The sequence below is a fragment of the Molothrus ater genome, chromosome 6 (assembly GCF_012460135.2).
Source record: "Molothrus ater isolate BHLD 08-10-18 breed brown headed cowbird chromosome 6, BPBGC_Mater_1.1, whole genome shotgun sequence".
Lineage (NCBI taxonomy): Eukaryota > Metazoa > Chordata > Aves > Passeriformes > Icteridae > Molothrus > Molothrus ater.
In genome coordinates this window covers 15,676,350-15,700,939 of record NC_050483.2, presented here as the reverse complement: position 1 = coordinate 15,700,939, position 24,590 = coordinate 15,676,350, and the positions used below count along the sequence as shown (strand labels likewise).

The window sequence follows — 24,590 nt, the reverse complement described above, 5'->3', positions numbered from 1 at the left end:
AGTTGCCACCTTGCTCACAGAAAAAGTCCAGCTCTTCTTCCAGAGCAGATTGATTTCTACCTCTATCCCAGTTATTTCCTTCTTTATGAACTATTTGTGTGGGTTTTCCCCTCTTTGAAGCCAACAGCCAAGTTTTAAATGCAGGGGATTGAATCCCATGATTATAGAGCACAGTCCTGCAGCAGAAGGGAAGCATACTGTAAATATAATGTTTTATATGTCCTTTTCTTTGTCCAAGAGGAATTTGGGCAGAATAGATTAACTGCTCTGCTGGAAGCTGCCTGGTTTTTTGGTCAAACTCTTCAATTGGCCACAGTATAATTAGAGGGCTCTTGATGGAGAACCACATTATTGTCCATCTAATTTCTTTTAAGTAACTGACGTTATGAGGGATATTAAAAGAAGGTGATATTTAAACTTTAATGAAACTTGCTCAAACAAGCATATTAAATATGTCCTGATTGTGTTTGCAAATGTGTATTTTTCTCCCCAGGCTGAATGTTGGTATTTTTCCTCTTTATCCTCAGGGATTTTTCTGTTTTGCTCTGGCCTTTTGTGGATTGATCCCAGCTGCCTGCTGGAGATACACACACAGCACGGAGGTAAGTGTTGTCTGCTAGGAAATACCACCAGCATCTCGTCAGAGATTTTTTTCATAGCAACTATTTCACCCATAAAAAGGACATCTGGTGTTAATTAAGCCATCAATATTGAGGTCTATCAGATCCATGCTCTGTTGCATCCATCCTTTGGAAGAACAGGGTCACCTTCATCAGATGCCTCTTCAATGGGATCATCTGAAGGGAGAAGCCCATGGAAAATCTCATGCAGGGCAAATGCTTTGTGCTGAAAGCAAAACAAAATGCAAGCCTCCTTAGCTTTGGGATATTTTTAAGCAGATGTTTGCTTTGTTTTGTTTTGTTTTAAATGAGATGCCTGACTTTTGAAAAGTAATTTCCAGCTGGTTCTAATTCCTGCTAACATCAATTGGGAGCCTCTATTTGAAGGCAGTGTCCAGGAGAAGCACCCAGGAGATGTGTTTATTAACATGCAGCAGTGGTACATGAAAAACACAAGAGTGAAAAATGGAATTTTGGGTCACTATGATGCTGGACCAGAAAGAGAAGATTATAGGAGGCTGAATTTGGAAGAAAGCTGGGGTTTGAAGTTTTACCCCAGAGCTTGCTGGTGCTGGGGCAGATGGGTGATGTGGGAGATGAAAGACACTGGGTAAGTTGGTCTTTATTCCCCCTTTTGCATCCCTGCACTCAAAAAAATTAAGAGACTCGGGAGTGTAAAAAAATCATTACATCTGTCTTTTGAAAGCAGAACACTGGTATTTTTGGCAAATACCTAAATAATTCAGAGAAGTGCTTGGGATTTTGATAGGTGTTTCATGCAGTGGCTCAGTCCTTGTCTCTATTTTGCTCTTCCCCAGCCCTGGGCACATGCCATAACCTGCAATGTTCTGGGCACCAATTAGGATGTAACGTGAAACATCATCCCAGTGAATTAGGGATTGATGCTGCCAGCTCATCTTTTTGGTTACATGTACTGGGGGTGATCAAAGACCAATCTGAAGTGTCAGAAGGCTGGCCTTGAGATTTCCTTCTGTGATGGAGGAGCACAATTCCATCAAAATCCCAGAAACTCAGTTCACACTAGGACTGTGGCAATTGGCTTTGCAGGCACAAGGAGCCCTGCCCTGTACTGGTTCAGTGTCCTGTGCATAAATTAAATCCCAGTCTTTCTGAAAGTAGAAGTCAAGGTTAAGGAGAGGGATAAGGTCCTGCTTCTCCAGAAAGTTTTCCCAGAGCTGGCCAGTGCCCAAAGTAGTTGAAAATCCTTTGAAATATGCAGGTGTCTACACTGGACCAGGCTAAAGTTGTTGGCCAAGGTAGGAGTTGTTGGCAAAGGAGATTTTTGGCTGACCTGCTGTTAGCCAAGGTAGCAGCATAAAAACCCAGCAAGCACAAAGCAATGCTTTTTCAGATGCCAACAGCTTGTGGCCCAGGTGTCTGCTGGTGGCAACTGCTGGTGTCTTTGCCTTTAATGTTCTCCTGGGTTTTTCCTCTGTGAATTTGTCCAACTGCTTTGGAAACATTAGAGTGAGTCCTGATGGGACAACAGCATCTTTTATCTGTACGCTTAACTGGCTGAAGTGGAATCAGTCAGAGCTGAGGCATCCATGAAAATATGTCTTTCCACAGCCTCTTTTTTTTTTTTTTCCTTATTGTTTAAAGCAAAACTATCAACATTTATTACATTCCCAATAACAGTTTAATATGGAAATAATTTGGTTTTCATGACCAACACAGAAGGGAGCACACTTTCCTTCTTCTTTTGCAGACATTAAATTGTAGATTGAAGCACAGGCCGTGTCAGTAAAGGAGAAATGGCACCAGAAACTGTCTGGTTGGCATTGTGAAATTGGGTTTTCTAAAGAGACTGATTCGTTTTGCTGTTAATCCACATACATGGTGTAGGGCATAAAATGACTGCAAGAAAAAGGTTGTATGTTGGGTTATGTAATACAGGGATGTGCCATGCCAAAAATATTTTGCTGAAAATATTTTAAGTCATATATTGCATTGTATATCTCTTAATCAGTACATCTGGTTTTACTTCAAATTATTTTCATGGGTTTTTTTGCTCTGAGTGCCCTGCCTACAAAAGCAGCCATGGTTATGGTTAGCTTTGGTAATTGGTTGGGTTTCTGTTTCCACTAGGCAAAATTAGGGGGTTTTGTAAAAGGTTGACTTTCTGGGCAAAGAAAACCAGCAGTGTTTCTGACAACAGAAAAAAATACCCTTAGATACCATCTTCTGTTTCTCTGCTTCCTAAAATCCAAGGAAAAGCAAGGAATATAAATGAGAAAGATTTAATTAGAAGTGTCACTTACAGAACGTGTGGAAATTTAGTTTCGACTGAAAAGTAACCTGTCTCACTAGAGAGAGAAATGCAGATGTGAGAGAAAAATACAGGTGACTGAAAGAAATGCAGATGTGTCTGCCCCTCCAGGACAGGACCACAGTGATACAGAAAATTGAATGAAGTAGGGATAAGACTTCTGAAGTCTCATTATAGAGCTGGTTGTTTGAATGTCTTTCTCAAAAGAAAGAACCAAATTCAAGCAGGTGTCCTCTGCTGCCTACTGCATGTCAGTACTCTCAAAAATAGTTAATTGTGGCAATCTGGGGGGAGAAGGGGGGAAGGGAATCAAACTCAGCCAAGTGGGTGGGTGTCTTGTAAGCCTGATGGGATGTACACAACTATCAAGAAAGGAATGGAACTGAGGATGTAAAACTGAATATGGATGAATATGGCCATTACACGTGCCTGAATCACTAAGAGCACCAAGAGGTACTGCTCCACGTTCATGGCTAGAGCAAAAATTTCAGTTTTTCTCATGAAAAGTTCCAGTGGAATGCCAGACAGAAAATTAGGCTGTTCATTCTGGAAATGCCAGCTGGGAGCTGGTGTCAGTAGTTCCTGTCCTCTCCCTCCCTGCTGGCAAGGTTCCAAACACAAGCAGCACTGAAAACAGAGTCCTCCCCTCCCTTTGCAAGCTAGGGATGGGAGGTCTCCTCTGCTCTGATCCACGGCAGATGCTTCAGTGGTTTACTCCTGCTGGTAAAAAAAAAAAAAAAAAAATTAAAAAAATCCCTACATTTTCTTCATAAAGCAGAACCCTCTCACAGAAAATCACCTGAAACAGTAAACCCCAATACTCAGTTGAAAAATTGTTTTCATGGTTATTATCAAGAGACAATAGGTAGAAATGTAGTTTGAATACGATGAAAACAAGGTGCCCTTTTTGCCTGTGTGGCTCTTTTAGGGCCTTTTTAACAGTATTTCCTACAGAGAAGCTGGGCAGGGAGAAAGGAAGAGTTATTTGTAAATATTTGATATTCTCAGACCTGGGCACTGTAAACAAAATTAATCTTCTCATTTCCCATTCTTTTCTGCTTTCATGACTTTCTGTAGCTTCTGGATGAATTCTTTCCGACAGATGTTGAATGTTTTAATTTTAAGTTATCTGCATTCCAGATGGACTCGATGTCACCATAGTCTGTTTTCTTGTGATGTATGCCAGACATGCAGCAGTCATGAACCTTAGATTTATCATGCTTTATCGTAAAAGGTTGCATCCCAATTGTTCCTTCTCTCAGTGGGAGATGTGGTCTTGCTAGGGAAGTGTTGCAAACCTTTCTGAGGAAGGACAGTGGTACAATCAAAGTGAACGAGAGACTGACGTGCATGGGAGGGCAGAGGGGATGACCTCTACACAAGATCTTTGCTGGAACTGCTGTGGTAACCACAGAAATCATGATGTTTTCAAATGGTTTTCAGCCACATTAGGAACTCCTGCTTCCTGAAGCCGAAGAGCTGAGTCTTGTTTTCCAAAGTTATTTTTATGGCAGTTCCTTTGCCACAAACTGCTGCCTGTTTAAGAGAGTTCCCTCTGTCATTCACAGCATGGCCAAAAAGAGCAGGGATGTGGAATGTGGAGAGGGATGTAGGAGAGACATGCCACATCTAGCACAGCTGGTGGGGAGGGCTGCTGCTTCCTTCTCCTGCTCCCCAGCTTCCTTTCTCCCCTCACCCACTAACTGCTGCTTCAGAAACCTGTCTGCAGAGACTGGAGCAAAGCTGTACTTGCAGCTGCCATAGATAAGATTTTGTACCCTTACTAACCAACACAAAACAAGAATCATTAAGGTTTGAAAAGACTTTTAGGATCACCGAGTCCAACCTTTGACTGTCAACTAGACCAGAGCACTTAGTGCCATGTCCAGTTATTTCTTGAACACTGCACTTAGTGCCATGTCCAGTTATTTCTTGAACACTTCCAGGGATGGTGACTCCACCACCACACTGGGGAGCCCATTCCAATGCCTGACCACCCCTTCAGTGAAGAAATTCTTCCTGATGTCCATCCTGGAACAGCTTGGGGCTCTTGTGCTATCACTTGTTGCCTAAGAGATGAGATGAACCCCCACCATGCTACAAGCTCCTTTTAGGTAGTTGCAGACACCAATAAGGTCTCCCCTGAGCCTCCTTTTCTCCAGGCTAAACTACCCCCAGCTCACTCTCACTGGATTTCCTGTGCAGACCCTTCACCAGCTCCATTCTCCCTCTCTGGACATGCTCCAGTACTTCAATGTCTTTCTTGTACTGAGTGGCCCAGCACTGGGCACAGCCATCCAGATGTGGCCCCAGCAGTACCCAGTACAGAGGGACAATCAGTGCCCTAGCCCTGCTGGCCACACTATTTTTGATACAGGCCAGGATGCCCTAGGCCTTCTTGGCCACCTGGACACACGCTGGCTCATTGTCAGCTTTTACCCAGCACCCCCAGGTCTTTTTCCACTGGGCCCCTTTCCAGGCACTGCTATCTAAGCCTGTAGGGCTGCATGAGGTTGTTGACCTCATTTGACCAAAGTGCAGGACCTGGCACTTGGCCTTGCTGAGCCTAGGTTTTGGGTTATGTTCTGGGCCCTGCTGTGAAAGAGGCTAGAGGAGTTTCTATTCCACATCAACTTCTGCTGTTCCCTTTCTCTGAGCAGCTTCTAGGAACCCTGTGGTCCTGGCTCCATAAGCCAGGATGGTAGGGTGGGTCAGTGACGCTAAAATTGCTGCGTCATAACAGGAGTTTTGCAACAAAATGAGCATTTTAATTACAGAGATTTATTCACAGGTAAAAGCTTAAAATGGATTAAATTACAATTTCCCAACTCAGGAATTTGAAACTGGTGCAAATAGCTGTCCATAGTTCTGTAAAGGCCTGATTCCCCATGTCCTCTGACTGAAGATGTTGTTTGAATTTGCACTAGCTGCAATGATATGGTAATCTCTTAATTATCAAGTGGTTTCTCAGGTTGCTGGGTGATTTCAAAACGAGTTTCACCTGTGGCTTTTGGCTCCACATGAGTGGAAAGGCACTAGCTCCTCTGTGCTGCACTGCTTGTACTTCAAGAATAAATGCAAGGATTTAGCTTTTTATGGGCAGGGAATTAATACAAGCGTTTGTCTACATCGTGATTTTCCTGCAGTCTTGCTCTGCTTCCTTCAGAGGAACTTGTCTGCTCTCCCCTCCTCGTGCTGGGAAGTGTAAATGGAGTCTTCCATGCTTTGCTAGCAAGCCAGGTGGTACCTTTTGAGATGGTGATTTTCTAACCTGTTAGAAAGCCTGGAGTACACAGCTGGAATTAACAGCTGCAGCTGTTGAATAACAAACATTGCCACACCTGAGTCTTCTTAAACAAAGCAGCTTCCCTCTTCCCTCCTCTGCCTATGGAACCAGCACTGGTCTTCTGCCTGTGGGTCTCCCTTCCATGCAGCACCTTTGCAAAGCCAGAGGCAGCATAGCCTGGGCCTCCAGGAGGGGAATCATCCCTTACCGTGCATAAAACCAGCATATGCATCTTTTTTCTGCAGGTATGTAAGGAGCAGCCATCACTTCCCTGTTAATTTCTTAAGTGGGACTCTTGAGGTCCTTTCTCTGTGGATTTCCTAGGGTGTGTGTATGTCTGCAACTGCTGCCTCTGGTCTGTGTGTTGGGGCAAAGTCTTGCAGGGACTTAAATGATTAACTGCGGGCTGAAATACTAGAGATATTAATGGGATTTAAATAGAAGCTGAAGGTGTGCTCAGGTGTTTTCTGAAACCAGACCTGAAGCATACAGGTAGGTTCCTTTTTTTGGGCTTTGATTCAGGAAGGCTGGATCAGGATTGTAGTTTCTCACAGGGGTCTTCCAAGAGCATTTACAAAAGTCACTGATGTTGGCTGTGAAAACTGTGAACTATCTGACATGCTCTTTGCTCTTGCTCTTAATCTAGGAGGCACAATCACTTTAAACCATTGAGCTTTTCTCAGTCTCTGAACTCCATGGGAAAAAACAAAAATGGGGGGAAACCCCTCCCTCTTCCTTAACGTTTTTAAATACTGTGCCTCTTTCCCAGTGTTTATGTTCTCACCAGCCAGTGACAGCCCACTCCCCCCAGCGAGACACTGCTCTCCTTTGTCTGAGCTCCACACAGGCATTTGCACTCACGGGTTCTATAATTTATGGCTGCCCTGGCGCTGAACCCACGCGGCCCCGTTTCTGCCGCTTTCTGTGGCAGAGCTGGAGCTGCAGCTCCAGTCTCCAGCAGCACCAGCCGTGGCACCTGAGGCCACTCAGACAGCTGCCATTGCTGCAGCACATCCAACCTTCAGGCACCTGAAGGATGCTGACCACAGCAGGACAGCCACCACCCCCTCAGAGGTGACAGGGCTGCCCTGGGACTGGCTCTATTGCTGATACCACTGGTTTATAAGCTAAAACTGTTTGTTTTCAGTGTTGTTCAGTGCTTTATGTTGGGAAGCAAGTCTTGCCTGGCACTGGTTTCAAGTGCTGCAGGTGGAGGCTCAGGGATGGCTGAGATAATTTGACCACAGTTTTGGGGAGGGGGTGTTCACAAATTGATGGGTTGTGTGTTTTGAAAGATAGGAACACTGTCATTGTGGGCCCTTGGCAGCTTGTTGGCTTTGCAGTTCTGTTATAAAATGGACTGAAAATTTAATTTTTAATTTTTTTACAAAAAAAAAAACAAAGAGCAAACATAAAAAAGCTAATCCAAAAAAAAAGCTAATCCAAAAAAATTCCAAGAGGACCTTGATGTACTTGTGACATTCACAGCTTTGCAGCCACAGATTAGGAGGATTTAGGGAAAAAAATCCTTGTTGATATTGATTGATTGCCTGCCTGTGTTTTCTGCACTTCCCTATAAGGCATCTGGTATTCTGTCACAGACACAGCAATGCTGCATCTGAGTAGCACAAAGGTGGCCTCTGGATTTTATGGCTTGGCTGAGCATGAGGCTGTGATGTCCCCCTGCCCATGGGCCAAGAGGGATGTATAGCACCCACACAGCTAGAATCTGCTCTTCTTTTGCGGATATGGAGATAGGAAGTGAGGAGGTGAGCAGTGTCACAACTCAGCACTTTCTCATGTTTTAAGTGTTTTGTGCAAGAACAGGATGGAAGTGCTGAGGCTAGAGAGAAAGAGTTTTTTTTTTTTTCTGAAATTTTTGTTCCACAACAGTTTTTGGTCTGTCTCCTTCTGTGTATATAGCAGAAAGTAGAGGGAAGCCCATATGGTTTGGTTTGGGGTTTTTTTTAATGTATGTATGTATAGATAGATACAAAATCTGATCTGGAGGCGGAAAAAGTGGCTAAAAGCCTCATGTGGCTTGTGGCATCTGTGGTCTCCAGTGACCACTGTCAGTCAGAGGGGGAGCAGCACCTTCTTTTCTTGTGCCATTTTCCACAGGAGACCCAAAAGGCTGCTCTAATTTGCAGCACTGGCTGGATTTCTGCATCTGGGAATGACTGGTTAGAGGAAGGGCTCTAAAGGAGAGAAGCTGATGGGCAGCGAAGGAAATAAGAACATACAGCAAGCTGCAATGACTGTGTTAGATGGGGCTTGGTTGAGCATGAATGGGGCAAGCTCATCTTACTGTGTGTTTGATCCATGTGGTGGGAGTTGCTCTGCAGCCTGGCTAATGCCCCCAGAGTGGCTTTCTCTCCCCTGTTTCACTGCAGTTGCGCCATTGCTTTGCCCAAACCCAAGCTGTTGCATCTGCCCCACCCCTGTTTCTGGCATGCTGTGAAAGCATGCATTTCTGCACACTGGGGAGGAAAGGGAAGACAGAGACAGCAAAATGCAGAAGTGTTTTTCTTCTTGGAACAAGGAAGAGTTTTGACTGAGTTTGCTACTTTATTACAGTTTCACTTCTTAATTGTCTAGCTTGCAGTTCATAGCTGAGCATGGGAGTCTGCAGTAGCCACCTCTAGAGGGACATTTCTGAGTGAGGCTGGTGAGTGCATCCTCTGTGGTGACGCTGAAAGAACACAAAGTGCTGAGAGTGTAGTTTCTTCTGAGCCTGCACTGCATCTGCTCAGTTTGATTCCTCAAAGGCACAAAGACCCATAGGAGCAGAGGATCTTCCTCCTGCTTCCCATGCTTGTCTTTGTCCTCTGCCATGCCAAGTGTTCCTGTTTATTGGAAAGGAGGAAGGTGGTTTTGCCTCTGAGACAATCCTGATATCTCCTTTCACTGTGTTCTCCTTGAGGTTTGCGGAGGATTTTTACCCAACAGCAGTTGCAAAGGTGGTTCACTAAGACTCAGACCATTGTTCTTGGTGCAAGTCTACATTAGTCATTAGTTTCCACCTAAGTGACACTTCCAGGTTGCCTAGACACAGGCATTCACTGGCAGCAGGATTGGGATTCATTGGCATCTTTGGCTTGCAAAGGCATCAGGAACTGAAGGCAGACCTTGTGTCATCTTTCTGTCCCAAATCCAGTTACAGGTAAAACTTATCCTGATAAATAACCAAAGTCAAAAATGTCAGTTTTCCTCTTGAAGGAGGCACGGTGGAAATTTTCTTTAGTTTTAATAGCCAAAGGCAAGAACTCCAATTGCTTAGAGTACATGTCTTCCTGCAGTCATACATTCTGCTTCTTGGGAGATAAAGGACTTAAGAGGATGATAAATAATCTCAAAATTCCTTTTTCTTTTACTTAAGGTGAAAAATGGTACTTACTGAGTCAGTTGGAGTCAGCTGCATTCATTTCAGTGGTGATTTTCCATTTGTTGTATCCAGCAACCCATCAATATCATTCCTAAATGAATATTTCATTAGGAATGCAGACAGAAGTGGGAGGCAGCAATTATTTACCTGATTTAGAGCTGGAACATTTCACCCAGCTTCTTCCAGGAAAAGAATTAGTTTAAGGTGTGACCTCCATATCACTCAAGCTGGAGATTTTTCTTAGCCAAAGCCCAGCTGATGCTTTACCTTCAGCTCATGGTGTTTCTTACTGATGGGCACTGCAGGCTCAGTCTCCCTCTAAGGGAGACCTTTGTCCAGCAGAACTCTTCCAGCAGTGGATCACAGCATGTCACTAGGAACAGGAAAATCCACTTGACTATTATGATGCTCATATGTGGGAGGAGTGAAAGACCTTTTGAAAAACAGATGGACTTTCTCTTCTCCAGCTGTATCTGCCCATTGCATGCTAAGTACTGTTTAAGTGATGGGACACAGCCCTTTATCTTAAAGGACATTATTAACAGCAGCAGTGTAAGCCCTCAAACTCAACAGTCATCCTGTTGCTTAAATGTGAGAGAAAGCACCCTGAGTATTTTTAATGTTTTTTTTCCCCCAAGTGTAAGATACAGAAAGAGAAAATTGTCTTGAGGCAATGGACTCAAAGTTGCCCAACAGGGGAGTGTGTGATGGGAATCTGTTGAGGATAGCAATTGACTACAAAGCAGTGCTGCAGGTCTAGCTCTTCACTGTGCTAGCAGCTGGATCAATGGAAAATACAGGGATGAACTTCTGCTGGATGTAGCAATGCTGCAAATAAGTCATGAAACCACCAGGTGACTGTCTCACGCTTTCAGGCTTTAATTTTTACATCATCAGGCACGCATGAGCGAGCACAATGTTTTGGGCTGGATAGATGCTGCCGTGCATGACCCATGCTTCAGAGCTTGGCTGCAGCTCTGAGTATAAACATAATCCCATCCCAGGCAGCTAAGTGTGGTGTTTTGCTCTCTTATGTCTTCTCTTATTGAACCAGACCTCTTGTATGCTCTGTGGCACAGTCTTCTGCACAGAAGGAAATAGCCAGTGATAAATACTGAGATTTTTTACCATCTACCTACCGCTGAAGTATTTAAATGAGAAAGCTGTCTGCAGTAGTCTTTGAAAACAGACCATTATGTTGTATGAAAACAGCAGTTTTTCCCTCCAAAATCAAATGATCCTAGCAAAAATCAGAAAGAGGATGTGGTGGAACTACAAGCCATTCACTCTTTAAAAAATGGATTTAGAGTTTGATATTCCCTTACTAGGATCTGAATAGCCTATTCAGATAATGTCTAGATATAAATGCTTGATATAATTGCAAGATAGAAATGCTGAGAATGACTAATCAGCAAATTGTACTCTTAGGCTTGCCCAGACACACATTCTAAAAGGAAATTATTGCTATTAAACATTTTCCATTTAATGACTTGTGTTTTCAGCTCTTGGAGGCTGCTTGATAAAATGAGAATGAAAAAATCAGTAGGTAACAGAAGTCAGCTCAGAAGCAAGCTCAGAAATGGTGCAGTTGAAGTCTTTAGTACTCATTATGTACCTGGAGATTACCATTATCATTTCCATCACTGTAGCTTAGCTGGATGTGAAATTATAACTGCTTGTGGTTTTTTCAATTATTGTTTCGGATAGCTGAAATAATTTTGAGCCACTGTTTGTTACAGGCATTTTGTTCCTTCAGATCTTTCCTATCCACTCTTATCCTTCAAACAGCTACCTCTCCCAGTATTCCTTGGCCCAGATTTCAAGAGACCTTTAGAAAGTAGTTAAACTTCTGGATTGCTTTCACCCCTTGAACCCTTCCTTGAACATAGCCACTTGCTTGAACCCTTTCATTTTTTTCTTTTAAAGTCATCCAAATTTAGGCCTTTTGGACAAAAGCTCAGCATCCTGACCCTCATGGTAAATATGAAAAGACAAATATTGTGCATGCAGCACTGGTTCCCTTACCAAAACACATGTATGTTGTCACAGCACAAAATAGTTTTTATTCCTACATCTTAGACTGGGATCAGGATATTCAAAAGGTAATAATCGCTTACATTAAGAAACCTGCTGCTCTGTTGCTCTTTTCTCCACAAGAGGAGCTCAAATATTATTCTTTTTTTCATTATTCTTAATCCAATTCTTCAGTGGAAATGGACGTTCTTTTTATTGAATCCATTTATTTAATTGCTGCTTCTGGAAAGCTATTTCATGGCCCACAAGAAGTTAGAAAAGCTTGGATATTTTCTTCATTATTGGGTTATAAGGTTTGCTGTGGGGAAGGTTGGTGCAGAAGTCGTTTAGAAATCTGGTCTTACTGTTGCACCCACCTCACTTTATGCACTCTGATATCCCAGGGGGACAAAAGGAGCATCCTTCTTCCTCACTAGTGTGGAACAGCTCAGTGTCACACATTTTGCTATGGAGTAATTTTTCTTGGCCCATAATATCTGAGCTCTGTCACTGGTCACTCTTATGCCATGTTGATAGCCGTGGAAAATCTTTTGATGTGTGCTTTCAAACTCTATTCCTGGAGGCACAGAGCCAATCTGGATACAAATAATCTTCTCAACCCCCCCACCTCCCTGGTTATCACCCTCTGTTGTTGCTTGTGATTTGGACAGCTGGGCAGGACAAAGCAACCTTGCAGTAATAGATGCAACCACCTTGAATGATCCTGGTTTCACCCCTGAGCAGAGAGTGCTGGGGTTTTATTCCTTAGAGGAATTTCCAAGTGTGAACCCTTAGGCTGAGCTGCAAAGCCTCGCTGAGAGATGGCTCTGTTCCCAGAGATTTCCCTGTGTGGCCACCCACTCTGCCTGTCTCTCCCATTGATTTTTTTCCCTCCTGAAAGACAAGCACTGACTGCAGGCCACTCAACCGGTGCTGCTGAGGAAGCAAGGGAAAATGAAAGGAAAAAATAAGATTTTGACTCTGGGCACTGAGGACAACTGTCATATATTTTTTTTCTCTGACACCCGAATGGGAGTTGGCTGGGATCTGTCAAGCTTCAAGTTCTCACACATTTGGTAAATATTTAGGGTCTGACTCACCACTGAATCACTCCCATTATTTTTTTTACTCTGTTCAGAGAGATGGCTCTGCCACTTAGATAACACCAACCCTCTGAGGTCCTCTCACTTTTTGTTTTCTAGCATCTCATGGTCATGTGTGCCTGTCCTCACAGTACCACCTTCAGGATGGGCAGATGGCATCAGCCCTGGCTGGCAGAGCGACTCAGAGGCACACTGGTTGCAGGCACCCAAGTTCTTCTCTGACACAAAATCCAAAACTGGCCAAAAGCTCCAGCCATCAGCTGGTGAGACCCCAGCTCCTTAGTGCCTGGTGGGTCACACACCTGCTCCTGCTGCTGCCTGGGGGTCATTTTAGTAGCTGCACTGCCTGTTTTGCTATACTTGCGAGAGCTTCTGTGGAAATCAAGAAGAGCACAATTCCACCCAGAGATGACTGTGGTCAGTGTTTTGTACCTACAGACCTCTGCTTTCATTGCAGGTGGAAGACAGCATGATGGATGTGTATGATTTTGTGTATGAAGAGGTGAGGAGGAACACCTCCAGCTTCAGGAGACATGAACTGACTGCCATCCATGAAGCAGTAAGTTGTCTTTTATCTGCAGGAGAAAACTTTGCCCTGGGGTATCTTCCTGAGGGTTTTGGCAGGCTGGGGCTGACACCTGTGCTCTGTCTCATGAATGCTGCAATGCCATTTTTCCTCAAGAACCGAGTCCTCCAGCCTGCTGTGGAGTCTGCTCCTCCCTTCTTATTTTTCCTTTCTCAGATCTGACCAACCAGATTACCAACAGGAACAAAAGGTCACCTCTTTGAGCATCACTGTGGTGCAAGATCTACAAAGCTTCTGCCCTGCAGCTGCCATAGTATTTTCTGTCTCAGCAGCCACTGTGACTTGCTCCCTATCTGTGGTACAAGAGTGTGGATATGCACCGGGTCAAGTAGAGAGGAAGGGGCAGGAATTCCACATAGTCCAGCAGTAGTATTTGCACATGGTTATTCCTGTTTATCCTCAAGTTTGTGTCTGAGGAGACCTGGAGGCTACACAACCTCTTACAGAACTGGAGACTGCTATCAGGCTCCCAAAAACCACTACCCAGGATGCTGTTGGTCTCTGTAGCTCAGCAGGTAGGCAAGGGTGATTACCCAGAGCACAGGGAGGTCACTTGCCCCCAAAGCCACAGGAGATGAGTGAGGATGTCCCCCACAGTGAGAAACTCCCGAGTCCCTGCTGAGTAAAGGAGATGCCATTCCCTCGCACAGCAGGGCTTGTTTGGGGAGTGAGTTCATGGCACACACAAGGCTGGATGGGGAGGTCAGCCCTGCTCAGCTGTTTTCAGACACCTCCTGCACAACTCCCTGTATCCTTCTGTGTTTTCTTAAATCATCATAACAAGTACTTTTCCAAGCTGTTTCAATCTGTGCTTCTCAAAACACAGAAGAGGTCAAATGTTCCTTTTTGCAGTGGTGGTGGTGGCCCTCAGAGCCGTGCCCAAGCATGGAAGTGCTTGCTCTCAGGGTTGTGGAGCAGCACTCCCAGGGTCCCATTTGACAAGGAGAACCAGGCACAATGCCTGGCTTCACCAGTTGCTTATTTTAGTTGCCACTTGAATTGATGGAGAAGCAGTTTTTCTACTCCTGTTGGTTTTTTTTTTTCCTTCTGTCAGAGCTCTAAACTGTCCAGTGCACCACAGCTATAGGAAACCAGCTCCCCAGTGGGTGTTGCTGGGGATCCCCTTGGCCCATAACAATCACTGGAAATGTGAGTCTGTGCATCCCTGGGCTTTCTGGAGCAGCCACTGAGCATTAATATGACCACAGAGGAAGGGCTCGGCCCCACTCCCAGGCAGGAGTCCTGGGAGAGCATGAGCAAGTTGGAGGCCATCCACAGATCTCAATCAGATCCGTCCACCTCCCCTGAATTTGGCCTGCATTGCTGCAGTTGTTGATTCCTATGGGCTGTGCTCCTTGCCACCCTGGTTGGGTAGCCCTGCCTGGGGCAGCAGGGGCCCTGTTGCCAGCACCTCCTGCTGCAGCAGCTGGTAGCAAGGGGAGAGCCCTGGCAAACTTCTCCCTCTCTTGCAGTTCCTTTGCTGTGGGAAGCACTCTCCTTTTGGGGACACAACCGATGTTGAGAACACGACATGCCCACCCAACCAAGTGCACAATGAAGGACAGGTAAGGGAAAGGATTCTCCCACACCATAGTGGGGTTGTGCCTCTACTTCCTAGCTATCAAAACCTCACTGGTGCTAAAGTGTTAATGAGAATTGTACTTTTTGATAGTTTAGGGTTGAAACAGGTTGGGATTTGTTTTGTTGGGGTTTTGTTGTTTCGATAACACTGGACACAGTATGGGAGTAATGCATTCAGCTCTGGGGTCCAGCACAGGAAGGACATTGACCTGGTGGAGCAAGTCCAGAGGAGGCCACCAATATGATCAGGGGGATGGTGCATCTCTCCTATGAGGAATGGCTGAAAAGATTGCTTTTGTTCAGCCTGGAAAAGAGATGGCATGGAGGTGACCTAATTGTGTCCTTCTAGAAAAGGAGAAAGATGCAAGAAAGATGGAGTGGGACTTTTTGCAGGGGGATGTAATGACAGGACAAGGGGGAATGTCTTGAAACTTACAGTAGTTTTAGATTAAATATTAGGAAAAATTATATACTGTGAGAGTGGTGAGGTACTGGCACAAATTGCCCAGAGAATTTAGGAATTCCCCATCCCTGACAGTGTTTAACACCAGGTGGGATGGAGCTCTGAGCAACCTGGTCTAAGGAAAGGTGTCCCTGCCCATGGCTGGGGGGGTTGGAACTGCATGGGATCTTTAAGGTCCCTTCCAACCCAAATCATTCTATGATTGTGTGAATCAGGAGGAAGAGCCCTGGTGGATCAGCAGGTCTCAGACCCACAGGTGCAGGCTCTTCGCTGCTCTAGAAAGCTTTCAAAATGCTGGTGTTTGCAGCCTGTCGCTTCCCTCGAGCTTCCTGCTCATCTTCTGTGCTTGCAGAGAGTGTGAGATATCACAAGCATGTATCAGAGCACAAAAAAAACTGTTTGACTTTTCCACATGACACTAATTTCTGACACTTAAAATGTGTTCCAGTTAACAGCAAATGTGGAATTTTATGTAATTCCATTTTCTCCAGGGCATTAAATAGGTATTAAAATGAGAAGCTCATGAAGCAGGGTGATGATGCCCAGAAGCAGCTTCCTCAAGTATGCTTCATTCTGGCTCTTTCAAGCATCTCAGTGGGGCTGCTGGAGAAGCCACCAGTATTAGACTGTTGTGCACTGAAGCTACAACCCTCTGAGCATATCTATTGCACGATGATGTTTCTTCCACCAGAGTAGCTAAAGCCACCAGCATCAATATTTGGTGTTTCTAGGAAAAACAAAACCACGCGGCTGCAGCGATACAAACACGTTGTCAGGTGAAGATGTCAAGTGCTAGCAGCACCCGTGATGCACAGGCGCACGTCAGCCCGCTGGGGCAGCGTTTCTAAGCACAGCCTCCCGGAGTGCCACATCCCAGGGCTGGGTGGAACTCGGCTCTAAGAGCAGGAAGGGAGAGCAGAACAAAGCTGTTCACCGTATGGGCGACTCATTCCTCCCACTTAGTGGTCTGTTTCCCTCGCTTGGGAGCCAGGGAAGTGAGTGGGAGGATGTGCTTTGTGTGACACAGGAAACTGCAGAGTTTGGTGGCCACACTACATTCACTCTGAATGCTCTTTCTTCCTTCTGCAAATCCCTTCATCAAGGGCATGCTCTTGCATTTCTGAAATGGCTGGCTTGGCTAACACCTCGGGGATTTCTGTGGGGCCATTGGTATGCTTAAGGCTAATGTATATTAATGCTTGCAGCACCTCACAAAATTGAGCTGTTCATCAGTAACCTTGGGGAATGCATTTGGCATCACGGTGTGCTCTGCTTTTCTGTCTTTCCATTTCCTTCTTTCCATTTTTCAGTGGGTGAAAAGAAAAAAGCTTTTGCTTGACCACACTTAGGCACACATCCTCCACAGTCCAAAATGCATCACACCAATAAAATTGTAGGCGTGCTGTAGTAACAGAAAAGATACCACAGATGTTTGTCTTCCCAAGCTGCAGCAGCAGAAGGGAGAACTGCCCAGCTGTGCAATGCTGCACCCCTTTCTTGCCTCCTTTCTTTCTGAGGCTGTGGAAGTGCTCTTGTGGGGATAAAGCCCCCCACCAAGCTGCTGTTGTGCTGCAAGGGGTATTTGTTTCTCTCTTCCCAGGACTGCCTGCGAGAGATCCAGGACTTTCTGAAGAAGCACATGGACTCTGTCTTCTCACTCCTGGGCATCGCCATTGGCTTCACGGTAACAGTGTCTGTCCTTTCACGTTTTGGCCCTGAAAGGCAGGACAGGATCCAGTGAGGAAAAAGTATCTTAAATTAGCCCCCAGAAGCTAGAATTTTGGATGCTAGCAGCAGAGAAACAAGCAGTGGTGGACTCCACTGTGGAAATTGGGAAAGGGTCAGGAATCTGGACAGGATAATAGATGGAGGGGTTTTCCTGCAGGAGGAGGCTTCCTGCACAGTTTTTGTGCCCTAACAAGGCATAGCATCTGGGAGTGGGGAGTAGGATGCAGCAGTTGCATTTCATCCACTCAGGCTTGCCTGTGTGACTTCTGTGAGAGGCCATGTCACCTCCCCGGGGGCTTGTGAATTATGTAGGAAGCCAGCAGCAATGGAGATGCAGTAAAGCCTTCATATTTTAGGAAACTTGCTGCCTCCTAGATCAACTTGGGAAGTTTCTTGTGCAGCCAGAGCTGGAAGGTCTGGAAAGCTACTGAGCACCAGCAGTGGAGCTGGAGAGCTGTGCAGAAGGCGAAGGTCTCATCCTATTAATGACCACTATATGAATCTGATGAGGAACATCTCAGGCCATGTGTGGGGAACTCCCAGGCTCATAAAAATTAGGCTGCAAAGGAAAGGGGAAGAGTGTGTTGTCTGGGCTCCAAGGTTCTGTCTTTGAAGGAGTAACATGCAGAGGAGGGGTGAAATCATCTTCAGATGATAGCTCATGTAGAAAGGCTCTGAAGCTAATTTGGGGGAGAACAAAAGAGAAAATTAAATGCTGCAAGAGAAGCATATCTTTCCATGGTGAGGGGGCTGCATGGGGGTGGTCTCTTTGGAGCTGGAGCAGGCCACTAATTAAAACCAGCCTTCTTGTTTGCCCACCCACTGCTTGGCAGAGGTGTATCACTGTAATTACCTGTACACAAGGACTCTGAACATGTGGTGATGCACACCAGAAAACAGCATGTGAAAGGAGACTCCTTTGTCCACCATGAGGGCAGGTTTGGTCTGCTATGATATCTCCATGCTGCTCCCCAGATGGGATGACCTTTCTTGATTGAAACTGTATTTGGAGATTGTTTTATGCCTGTGTCCACCTTGGCACATTTATGAATTAGAAGATTCTTCTCCATCTAAATAAAACCCAGAGGAACAAACAATTTGTATTTTATAACAGTAAATTAGGAAAATCATCAGGCATTGCTATGGACCTGTAAATGTAAAGTCATGTGTGAATATTTGGTGTCACTTTCCAATTTTTCTCCAGTATAAGGAGAATTTCACTGCAGCTATATTCAGATAAAAGCGGGAGCACTTTTATAACAGATACACTTTTTTCACAGCTTGATGCTGTAGCCAGATAAGGCAGCTGTCTTTGAAGCCTGTGCTAGAGGAAATCTCACCGTGCAGTTTGCTATTGTGGTGGCAGGATGCAAGGGAAGCACGTAAAGAGGGCTGTAGCTGCTCTGATGTCACTGTCCCTCAGCCAACAATGCACACACATCCCCAGATCAAGCTGCAAGCAAAGGCATTAGCACATTAGGGCATATTTGAAGAAAGAGCACATTGTTAAAGCCCTCATTATCCTTCCCACAGCAGCCTTACCTTGGGTATGTTGCCTGTGTTAATCCTGCCGTGTGATACACCAGGCAGAGTATCACAATAGAGAGGAAGTACACTGTCCTCTGCATTTATAACTATTTGGGGTTGGTTTAGGCATTTGTCTGTTTGTTTGTTTGTTTTGTTGGGGTTTTTTCTTCTTGTCTCAACAAGACATGGGTGTTGTGTTTTTTTTCTCTTTAAAAAAGGCTACTATTATGAGAGATATTTTTGTTTGCATAGAGGAATGTTCTGTGGCAGGAATTAAATCTGAATTTCGTGGTTTCATTTTATTTCTTGGTATTTTTAGGGCCAGGTTTGAGCTGTGCTATTCTAACTCCAATCAGATATTTTAACCATGTGTTGCTTTTTTTAAAAATTTCCATGTCAGAAATGGTGTTCAGCACTTCACTGAAAACCAGCTCTCCTCAGCAAAATGTGACAACAGGCAATATTTATGATTGCTTATTTGCACAGATGGACCGTCATAATCAGTTACACACTTAATTGTACACCTATCTCATTTATTTCCTTTTAGGTTTATGGGATGTTCCTAACTTCATTCCTCTGGTTCTCCATCCACTTCAGCAGCAACCTGTACTGGAAAGGCAAATACACCCTGCGGGAGAGGTAGAAACCTGATGCCTGGGCATCCCTACCAGGCAGAGCCAGCTCTTGGCACAGGAAGATGTCTGAAGTCACCCACAAATTGCCCCGGGAAGGTATTGTGTGGGATCAGGTGATGGGATATGTGTCACACATTTCCCTTTCCTGCACTACACCTGGGCTCAGAGATGCAGACTCCCTCAACGGGAGACATACAGGCTGTGGCTCCACAAGGACACAAGGAGTTCTTTACAACCAAATGGAGAGAAAAGCCCAGCAAAAATCACAGCATTAAACCAAACTTCTCTCTTGCTGTCGTCTGAGCAGTTCCCTGTGACCCCCAAAGATGCAATGTTTCTAGGAAGATGGCTTTGGATCGCAGCCCAGGATCAATGTTGCACTATCAGTAAATAAATGACAGGAAGTGTGTCACCACTGATGCAAAATGTGCTTTCCCAGAGTGGAACTTGCAATGATTAACTTTGGGCATTTTTCTGATCATGCTGGATGCTACATAGGTATCCAATGACTGTCAGTTAGTTTTTCTGTTTTCAAGTGTTGCCAAATGTATAGAACTTTTGGTAGAGATCAGAACAAAAAGTCAGAAAGTAGTGAATGAGTTTTGAAACAACTGACCTACAGAAGGATGTATTTCTGTTATTCCTCCTTGCTAATGCAATTCAACTTTTTTTTTTTTTAATTCTTGGATTTAGTCAGCCTCCTAAATCTTGATGCTACACTGATTCCACAGGGGCTTGTTAAGCCACACCTGTGTCTAATTCTGGGCCCCTTAATTTAGGAAGGATGTTGACATACTCAAACACATTCAGAGAAGAGCCAGAAGGCTGGTGAGGGTTCTGGAACACAAACCCTGTGAAGAGTGGCTGAGGAAGCTGGGGTTATTTAGACTGGAAAAAAGGAGTCTTGGGGTGACCTTATCACTCTCTACAACTGCCTGAAAGGAGGGTGTAGCCAGGTGGTGGTTGGTCTCTTCTCCCAGGCAACCAGTGACAGGATGAGAGGACACAGTCTTAAGCTGTGCCAGGGGAAGTTTAGGCTAGACATTAAAGAAAAATTGTTCACAGAAGAAGGGATTGGGCATTGGAATGGGCTGCCCAGGGAGGTGGTGGAGTCACCATCCCTGGAGGTGTTTAAAAAAGCCTGGACGTGGCACTCAGTGGCATAGTTTAGTTGATAAGGTGGTGTTAGGTCATAGGTTGAACTTGATCTCCAAGGTCTTTTCCAACCTGGCAAACTGTGTGATTCTGTAACTTCTGGCCCCAGCTCTGTGTTTATCAGGCTTTGCTAACCCACTGTGCTCTTGTGGTAAAAGGACTTTGATATTAGACACACAAACAGGAGTTTAAATCTATAAGAGAACGGGACTGATCTGCAGCCAGGTCAAACAATACAATGTCCAACTCCACGTCCTTTTTACAACACAAGAGTTGTGTTGTGAAGGGCTGAAGGAGGGCTGTCTTCTCATTCCACACCCTTGGAGCCAGCAGAGCTTCACTGTTGACTTCACTGGAAGCAGGATGAAGTTCAAACTGCCCCAGTGTATATTCAAGCTACCTTCTGGCAATCACCAACACACCTCAGTCTGGCAGGGAATTGGGTATGATATGCACTTCCCAGCTTATGCACTTTCTAGTGGGGAAGTATTCACTTATACATATATATGTATCATCACCTATATTGATCTCTGGAAAGAGACAATCTCCCTTGTGAGCTCCAGCTGCTACTGTCAGGCTACTGCTACTGTTATTCTTCAGGCCAGCTGGCAGCCCATGTGACTCATGGTTGCTTCAATAAAGATGAATTTCTTGCAAAAGGATACCTCCTCTTTTTTGTGCCATGCATGAAGTTGCCTGCATTGATTGGGGATTTACACCATGGGGGGACTCAGTAATTCTTTCAGTGCTGGGAAGAGAGACTCCCCAGGAAGCTTGTGCTTGCCAGTCCTAGCATTGTGCTGGAGGGAGAGGATGGCCTTGGTCCTTTGGAGGAAAAGGAGCAGCTCACCAACCTCAGCCAGCTGATGGGCCAGCAGGCTGGCACCTCTCAGGGTGTAATGCAAGCAGAGGCAGGAAAAATGCTTAAGGACATGTTTAAGCAACCAGAGTATTTATATGGAAGCAATGTCTGTGGTTTCACTTTTTAAGGATTAGGTAGTCAGGTCTTGCACACCTGCTCTGCATTGGCTAGTTAACTGCTGATATTCTACCATATCAAAAAACATCATGGACAATTGGAGGAGCCAATGTCATCAGTGTGGGTTAGCTGCTCAACCCTCATCAATGGGTACAAAGAATCTCTGTTAAAGCATCACCACCAGGACTGCTGAAGCTTTAGGTGCTCCACCTTCCCAGGTCAGCTTTAAATGTAGAGGCAGAGTTGTGGACAGGAGTACCATATATATGATGAAGGTATCTGCTTTTCTGCTCCTGAAAATTGCAGAGGGATGTCTGGAGGACATCCTGTAGGAGCCCCTGCTGCTACACACAACACAAGCTCTGGGAGAAGAGTGTGTCCAGCCACTGGCCATCTCGTGAGCTTTATTCCCATTTCACTGGCTGCTGGAGCTCCCCTGCAAGGAGCAGCACCTTCAACAAGGAGCTGACAGAGCAATGCCCAGCTGGACACACTCTTCTCCCAGAGCTTGTGTTGTGTGTAGCAGCAGGAATGTGATGGCATCCTGCTGTGATTTTTCAGAAGCAGAAAAGCAGATACCTTCAGCTCCTTGATTTTTAGAAGCCCGTTACATAAATGTGCAGTGTTAACATTTTGTTCACAGTTGTAGAAGAGGCAGCGCCGAGGGATGGCTGGATGGAACCCACAGGGTGGGTGAGTGTTAAACAGTGTTTTTACACCTCTGCCAACAAAATATCCCTGTCCTACAATGAATGTTTTTGCACTTACTAGTCCCTAATTTTCTGCTGTCTGGGGGCAAATTACAGCTCTTGTGTGACCAGGGCAAAACCCCAGGAACTTATTGATAAGTGGTGCAAAGATTTACACAGTGTTGAGAAGAGTGAGAGAGAGATTTTGCTGGGAGAAGAGCACGGAGCTGAGTATTGGGGATGCAAGCCAGCAGCCCGACAAGGAAACACCTGCAGAGCAGTGAGCCTTCCTGAGGCTTGCTCTAGAGGAAGCTGTTTGTTATAAGCATGTCAACACTCACACTCTGCTAGGAAAGAAATCCTATTTATGTAGGCATATATGGGAGAAAAAAAAAATGGAATTTTCAGACCAAAGGTGCAAAGTTAAATATTTAGTTGTGAATTGGCTCCAGCTACTTGTCAATTAAGTTGCAGCAATTATCAGTTATTTCCACTAAGATCATCTTGGCTCTTGCAGCCTGCCTCTCTCTGAGCATGCATTAGCTTCTGCTCATGAGTTACTTTTTTCCTTTTACTTTAGACAGCCCCCCAGCTCTATCTGAGGCCACAAGAAGAGGGACTAGCATAAGGTCAGATTGTTGTGGCCTGTGTGGCCACCTTTGGGGCTACCTATAAGCCTGTGGGGCCGGGGAGCACCAGCCCATAGGAGCAGCAAGCACCTTTTGTGCTGCTCTCCACCTTTCACTGCCCCTGCACTGCTCAGGCACTGCTCTGCCAACAGGGGCATTAAATTCCATAGAGATCCTACATGGGGCTCACCATATGCTCGTGGCTGGACTGAACACAGCTTGCTTATGAGCCAGAGGAGCTTTTCCAGCTTTTCCACTCGCTCTGATGGCAGTGGATGATGCTTAGAGCACTTGTGGAAAGCACTGGTTAAATGATACAGTAACTCTTTACCAAATGTGGTGAGGAGAGAACCTCACTCTCCTCACCACATTTGGTGGTGAGGAGAGTGAGAATCTTTCAACCTTGTGGTGTGCTGTCTTGATTCCAAACCGGTTTGCTATTTCTTGCCCTTTTGAGTGTGTGTTTGAGAGTTCCTACTGTCCTTGAAATACAACTTCCTCATGTAGCAGCCCCTTCACTATGCAGTTTGGATTGATGCCTGCAGCATGCTCCTAGAGAAGACACTGCTGAGCAAGTCCTTGCAAAGCCCTAGAAGCTGGCAAAGCTGGGTGGACCCTTGCAGTGCTGGAGTGTAAGCAAGCCAACTCCTGCCAAGGTAAAGCTGTGTTTATAAGCTGCAGACACACAAAATATTTTTGGAAGTAATAGTTGATAGACACATGTTTTTCTAACCAGGTGCAGAAGTAATGTGTTTGGAAAAGCAGCTGGCTATAATTCTCCTCTAGAAATGCAGCCAGAGGTGGAAGATGCCCCACAGAGATCTTGGCCAGCACAGCTGAAAGCAGTTGAGGTCAGAAGCTGCTGTGAATACACAGTTAGATCACACACATCCTGCAACTTTCACATGAAGTGTCATTGCAGCTCTCTCTGTTGCTAAAATGCAGCTGGGGAGAAATGTGATCTATTTCTTAACTCTGTAGTTCCTCTTCTGGGAGAATGAGCAACTGGCAGCAAGAATCAAACCTGTCCACTGAGAGATATACCAATGTGTGGGACAGAGGAAAGAATCTGGGGGTGAAGAGGGAGAGCTCTGGAGAAGTCTTGGAGGCTGTTTTGGAGAAACACAGGCTGTGTGTGTTTTGCAGCTTTTGGCCAGAGCTGTCAAACCCATAAATGACTGCAGGCCTGCTGGTGAACTCACTCCACTCCCCACCATGCCATCCCTCTCACCCCCAGCACAAAACTACTGCTACCTTCATCACCTGGCATTTGGGGGTCCCTCAAACAGATTTATACCTGGAGGCAACCTGCATATCTACCCCTGTCAGGAAGGTCAAGGGGAAAAACCCACGTCTGTACCTGCAAGGGATATATGTGATGGATGTTCAGCTTGCAAGGAAGTGGCACCCCTTAGGAGAAATATATTCTGATGAGCCTGGAGGTGCCCACCAACAGCTAAAGCCCTCCTGTCTTCCAGTTGCTATTCCCTTAACTCCAGCAAGCAAAGAAGAAAGGTCATTCCCAGCATTTCTTGGAGGAAGATGCAAATGCCTGCATTGCTCACCCTGGAGTCACTGGCAATCAGCTAGCTGGGTTGTTTATATTATCCCAAAACAGAATCCCCTGGCTCCCCTCAGCATCACTGAGTGCTGTTGTTTAACCCCAGTGTGCAGCAGCTTGCTCACGGGCATGCTTGGTTTCTTTTTAGCCCTGTTACATCAGCAATGAACTATTCCAAGCCTTTATTCACCTACTAATGAATTATACATTGATTATACAATAAGAGCTCTCTGCATCGAAGGGCTGGGCTCTGGCACCTCCCAAAGCACAACTCAGCCCAGCTGTGACTCAGTCTTCTCTGATGCCCTGAGAAAAATGAATGTTCACTTTCTGGGCTCATGAGCTAAGAGGAGAGAGCTT

At 45.3% G+C, this 24,590-nt stretch overlaps 1 protein-coding gene across 1 annotated transcript in view; it reads left to right on the top strand.

Annotated features, from left to right (window-relative positions):
- Positions 1–19,225, top strand: part of TSPAN32 (tetraspanin 32) — a 28,787-nt gene extending 9,562 nt beyond the window's left edge. The window contains exons 4-8 of the mRNA XM_036384922.1: positions 528–602; positions 13,155–13,256; positions 14,756–14,848; positions 16,928–17,011; positions 19,130–19,225. Of these exons, the coding sequence (XP_036240815.1) occupies positions 528–602; positions 13,155–13,256; positions 14,756–14,848; positions 16,928–17,011; positions 19,130–19,225 (450 nt within the window). The remainder of the gene's footprint in view (positions 1–527; positions 603–13,154; positions 13,257–14,755; positions 14,849–16,927; positions 17,012–19,129) is intronic.
- Positions 19,226–24,590: the final 5,365 nt, after the last annotated feature.